Here is a 5,320-nt window from a genome sequence, read left to right as displayed (position 1 = left end):
ATGGGGAACACCGACCAAAATGGCATTTATCTCCTCTAGCAGAGGTTGTACAATGGAGACCAAGACCATGACATCTTCACCAAAATACCCAGGATCCTGGCAGCTCCCCATCAGCAACTGAATGAAGATGTCTCTTTCCGGAATAAGACGCAATGCTACCTAACAGTTTGCAATTATGCTCGCGATGTTAGTTCAGTGGACACAACTCAAACCAGCTAATGGCTGCAATAACAGCTTGATAGTACTAATGTATTGCCATTTATCAAAAATAAATGAACTAGATTTATCAGGTGAACAATCTCCAAAAAATTGCTAGCTTGTATGGTCGTGTAAAACTAAAAGACGTGATGATGAACAGCAGTATGTCAGCTGATCAAAGTAAAGTGGTCATACCTTGTAAGCAGCTGATGAGATCCATCCATGGAACGGCTTGAGGGTGCTCTTGTATGCTTCTTCCACCATCTCTTGCAGGCTTGACTCTGAGTTCTTCACTAATCCCTCCAGCAAATGTATCGAGAAATTCACCGACCTAAACCCAACGCATTTTGGCGACACATGAAAACTAAGGTTTTGAAACAGAATTAACACATATGGTATAAAACAGCATATGTTACCTGGCCAACCAGATAATTGCCCTGGCGCAACTATTGGTCTTCTTTGAGGTCCCTTCCACCACTTCCTTCATCACCATCGCCGTCAAGCTCGCGTATTCCAAAGAGTCTGTTGCATGGAGATACTTGTAATCTCTGCAAAGGGAAACTCGCTTATTATGTAACTGTAATCACTTCACTGCAATTGGCACAATCAAGTCGGTATGCCCAGTCGCTTAGTTATGTGAACAAATGCAATGCAGAATGCAAGGCAACATGGGAGTAATGATTACGTAGAAAAAGAGCAACCACCTGAACATTTTGCTCAATGTCTTGACTGAGGACTAGTAGCGTCGGCCCAATCACATCTTTGACGACAAAAAAACAGAGCATTTGTTAGCTAAACCTTGATCTACTGATATATTCATAGTGAAAGAAGTGCAAACGGTAAACTAACTGCAACTTGTGTCAACTTTGCAAGAGGGAGCCAGAGACCGCAGCTCATCTTCTCTTCTAATGCAGGTTCTCTGCCCGCATTTGGAATGCGATCAGGGTTTGGGTGGATGCATGAACTAGACGTTGCGGCCTGGAATGGGATCCCCACGGTCAAAGAGTGGTGTACGCGGTGGTCCTTAGGCGTGGACACATAAGGAAGGCGATTTCATCACTCATCATGCTTGTTACTTGGGAAGTGTGGAAAGAGAGAAACGTGAGGGTGTTCCAGCATGTATGTAGGTTGCCAAACGTGTTGGTTGAGGCTATTAAAGCAGAGGCGACGCTCTGGATTGTCGCAGGGGCGAAGCATTTGTGTTTTTTGATGTCGCGATAGTAGGCTTGCATTTTCTTTCCATTTGTGTGAGGTGTAATGGCCCTCTGCAAACTTTGTTATTCCCCTTCTTTTTAATGAGATGAGGCAAAGCTTTTGTCTCTGTTTCAAAAAAAATGGTAAACCAAGGTTTAAAACAGAGTGGCTCTAAAGAAATCAAAGTGCAGTTCTCATAAGTTTCAGTTTTAGTTCCATATATGCAAGTAACTAACCAAGGACATGGAGAAAATGCTTGGAGACGCAGAGGAGATCCATGGTGGATGACCTAATTTTGTACCACTCCTGCTCCTGATCATCACCATCTCCAAAGGAGATCATTGAAAGCTTGGACCTATGTGAGATTGAGCTCACTGGTAGACAATTCACTTGGGCAAATAATCTTCCATCTCCTACTTATGAAAAGCTTGATCAGGTTCTCATGAGCACGCAATGGGAACAAAAATTTCCTCTAGTTTCTGTGATGGCGATGCCTAGAGGGGTTTCTGATCATACGCCACTTCTTGTGGATTCAGGTGAGGCAGTTCACTTGGGTAACAAGAGTGTTTTCTCTTTCGAAACTGCATGGTTCGAGAGAGAGGACTTCCTTGAGTTGGTTGAAAGGGAGTCAGCGGTAGAGCAACGGGGCACATCTAATATAGAGAGATGGCAATACAAAATTAGACACCTTAGACAGTTCTTGAGAGGCTGGGCTAAGAATATTAGTGGAGCCTATAGACTTGAGAAGGAAAGACTACTCAAGTTGATAGATGATCTAGACATTAAGGCAGAAAGTATGAATCTAGACATCAATGATCGGGTTGCTAAGAGAGAAGCTGAGGTCAGTCTGACGAAGCTTCTTAGAGAGGAAGAAATGAAGTGGGCGCTTAGAGCAAAAGTGCGGCGCGTTGTACAAGGGGATAACAACACGCAATTTTTCCATATGATTGCAAATGGAAAACATAGGAAAACGAAAATAATCCAGCTTGAACAGGATGAGGGTACGATTGTAGGTCATGAGAACCTAAAGCTGCACATCACTAACTATTATAAACAATTGTTTGGGGATCCATTTGAGAATTTTGTCAGCCTGGATGAGGCAAGAGTAGATGACATCCCTCAACTTCGGAATGACGAGAATGAGATCCTCACAGCTCATTTTTCTGAGAAGGAGGTATATGAGGCGATTGCTCAAATGAAAAACAATAAAGCACCTGGTCCGGATGGTTTTCCAGCTGAATTCTATAAGAAGTGTTGGGGTATCATTAAAGGAGATTTGATGCCTATGTTTCATGATCTCTTTAATGGAAACTTACAACTTTTCAAATTAAATTTTGGAACTATCACTTTATTGCCAAAGAAGGAGGAAGCAATCTGCATTGAGCAATTTAGACTGATATGTCTACTCAATGTGAGTTTTAAAATTTTCACGAAAAGTGGCACAAACCGTCTTACACAGATTGCACATACGATGGTTCAGCCAACGCAGACTGCTTTCATGCCAGGGCGACATATCCTAGAAGGGGTGGTTATCCTACATGAGACCCTTCATGAAATCCACTCGAAGAAACTCGATGGAGTGATTTTCAAGGTGGATTTCGAAAAGGCTTGTGATAAAGTCAAATGGCCTTTTCTGCAACAGGCCTTGCGCATGAAAGGATTTGATGAAGCCTGGAGAAAGCAGGTTATATCCTTTGTGCAGGGAGGCAGCATTGGTATTAAAGTGAATGATGATATTGGTCATTACTTTCAGACACTTAAGGGATTAAGACAAGTTGATCCCATGTCTCCAATTATGTTCAATGTTGCTGTCGACATGTTGACTGTTCTTGTTAATAGGGCGAAACAAGAAGGCCAAGTAGGAGGCCTAATCCCACATTTGGTGGATGGTGGGGTTTCCATCCTACAGTATGCGGATGACACAATTATTTTTATGGAACATGACCTTGCGAAAGCAAGGAACATGAAGTTAGTGCTTTGCTTGTTCGAAAACTATCCGGACTTAAGATTAATTTTAATAAGAGTGAATTGTTCTGCTTTGGACGCGCCAAGGAGGAACAAGAAAGCTATAAACAGTTGTTCGGATGTGAATTAGGTGCGCTTCCCTTTACATATCTAGGGATACCAATTCACCATCGCAAACTAACTAACAAAGAATGGAAGTGTATTGAGGATCGGTTTGAGAAGAAACTAAGTTGCTGGAAAGGCAAACTTTTATCTTATGGAGGAAGATTAATTCTTATTAACTCGGTTCTGACTAGCATGCCGATGTTCCTCCTTTCTTTCTTTGAAGTACCAGTAGGAGTATGGAAAAGATTAGACTTTTATCGATCCAGATTCTTTTGGCAAATGGATGAGAACAAGGCTAAATATAGGCTTGCCAGGTGGGATATAATTTGTAGACCGAAGGACCAGGGTGGCTTGGGTGTTGAGAATTTAGAGGTAAAAAACAGATGCTTGCTGAGCAAATGGTTATATCGTCTTTCAGTAGAGACAGAGGGTGTGTGGCTGCAGTTATTGCGTAACAAATACTTATATGCGAAGTCTTTGGCTCACGTAACGGCACAACCCACCGACTCACCGTTTTGGAAAGGACTTATGAGGACGAAAGTTGCTTTCTTTAACAGAGTGAAATTTAGAGTAGGGAATGGGCAAGGAACTAGATTCTAGGAGGATACCTGGTTAGGGGACACTCCATTAGTGTTGCAGTATCCAAGTTTATATAACATTGCACAACGGAAAGATGTTTCGGTTGCTTCAGTGTTACAGTCCATTCCGCTCAATATTCATTTTAGACGGGCACTTGTAGGTCCATGTTGGGATACATGGTTGCATCTCGTGCGTAGATTAATGGATATTAATCTGTCGGATGCCAATGACACGATAGTTTGGAAGTTAACGATGTCAGGAGTCTTCACGGTTAAAACTATGTATACGGATTTAATCAATACTGGAGACATCCCAAGGTCGGGCCATATTTGGAGGATTAAAGTGCCGTTGAAAATAAAAGTGTTTATGTGGTTTGTTCACAAAGGTGTCATTTTAACCAAAGATAACCTAGCTACGGATTTAATCAATACCGGAGACATCCCAAGGTCGGGCCATATTTGGAGGATTAAAGTGCCGTTGAAAATAAAAGTGTTTATGTGGTTTTTTCAAAAAGGTGTCATTTTAACCAAAGATAACCTAGCCAAACGTAATTGGGTAGGGAGTTCCCGTTGTTGCTTTTGTGATCAAAATGAAACAATTGAACATTTGTTTATCAAATGTCCGCTTTCTAGGTTACTCTAGAGAACTATTCATGTGGCTTTTAATGTCAATCCGCCAACTTCAATATCACAATTCTTTCATAACTGGCTGAACGGGGTGAGACCTCAGACAGCAGCACAAATCAGAGTCGGAGCATGTGCGTTGCTTTGGGCTATATGGAATTGTTGGAATGACATGGCTTTTAACAGACAACACATTACTAATTTTTTGCAGGTCATCTTCAGAGCATCTACATGGATCCGTACGTGGTCCTTGCTGAGCCATACGGACCACAGGGCGCACATGGCTATTGGGTGCAACCGATGGGAAACGGTTGCACGGGATACTTACAACCGATATGGATGGCGGTCCAGTAATAGGTTAGGTGTGTAGGCAGCTTAATCTATTTTAGCCGGTTGTGGCTTTTTTTGTTTTGGCCGTGTGTGGCATTGGTTTCTTTATGATATTTTGAGAATGGTTGAGGAGACTTTTGGACCTCTTTGATTTTTAATAAAATGGTTGTGTGCATCAATGTGATGCAGAGGCCGGGGGTTATGCCTCCTTTTCTAAAAAAATCTCTAGAGGTGACGAAGCAGAGCTCCTCCTGTCCTCCATGCATGGCCATCCTCAGCTCAGACTTTCCCTTGTGCATCTTCATCCTTTCTATCTCTGCTTCCAT

The 5,320-nt window shown here is 42.2% G+C and overlaps 1 protein-coding gene across 1 annotated transcript; it reads right to left on the bottom strand.

The window, feature by feature from the left end:
* Positions 1 to 353: 353 nt before the first annotated feature.
* On the bottom strand, positions 354 to 5,320 carry LOC123101748 (glycolipid transfer protein 2-like). The gene is made up of 5 exons (XM_044523058.1): positions 5,259 to 5,320; positions 1,629 to 1,747; positions 903 to 958; positions 615 to 763; positions 354 to 529 (listed from the first exon to the last, which is right to left on the bottom strand). The coding sequence occupies exons 1-5, from the start codon at positions 5,318 to 5,320 to the stop codon at positions 388 to 390; spliced, it is 528 nt and encodes a 175-aa protein (XP_044378993.1). The 3' UTR covers positions 354 to 387.

Source organism: Triticum aestivum, chromosome 5A, assembly GCF_018294505.1.
Source record: "Triticum aestivum cultivar Chinese Spring chromosome 5A, IWGSC CS RefSeq v2.1, whole genome shotgun sequence".
NCBI lineage: Eukaryota > Viridiplantae > Streptophyta > Magnoliopsida > Poales > Poaceae > Triticum > Triticum aestivum.
Note: the sequence above shows the minus strand (reverse complement) of the source record. Positions and strands in the feature narration are given on the sequence as shown.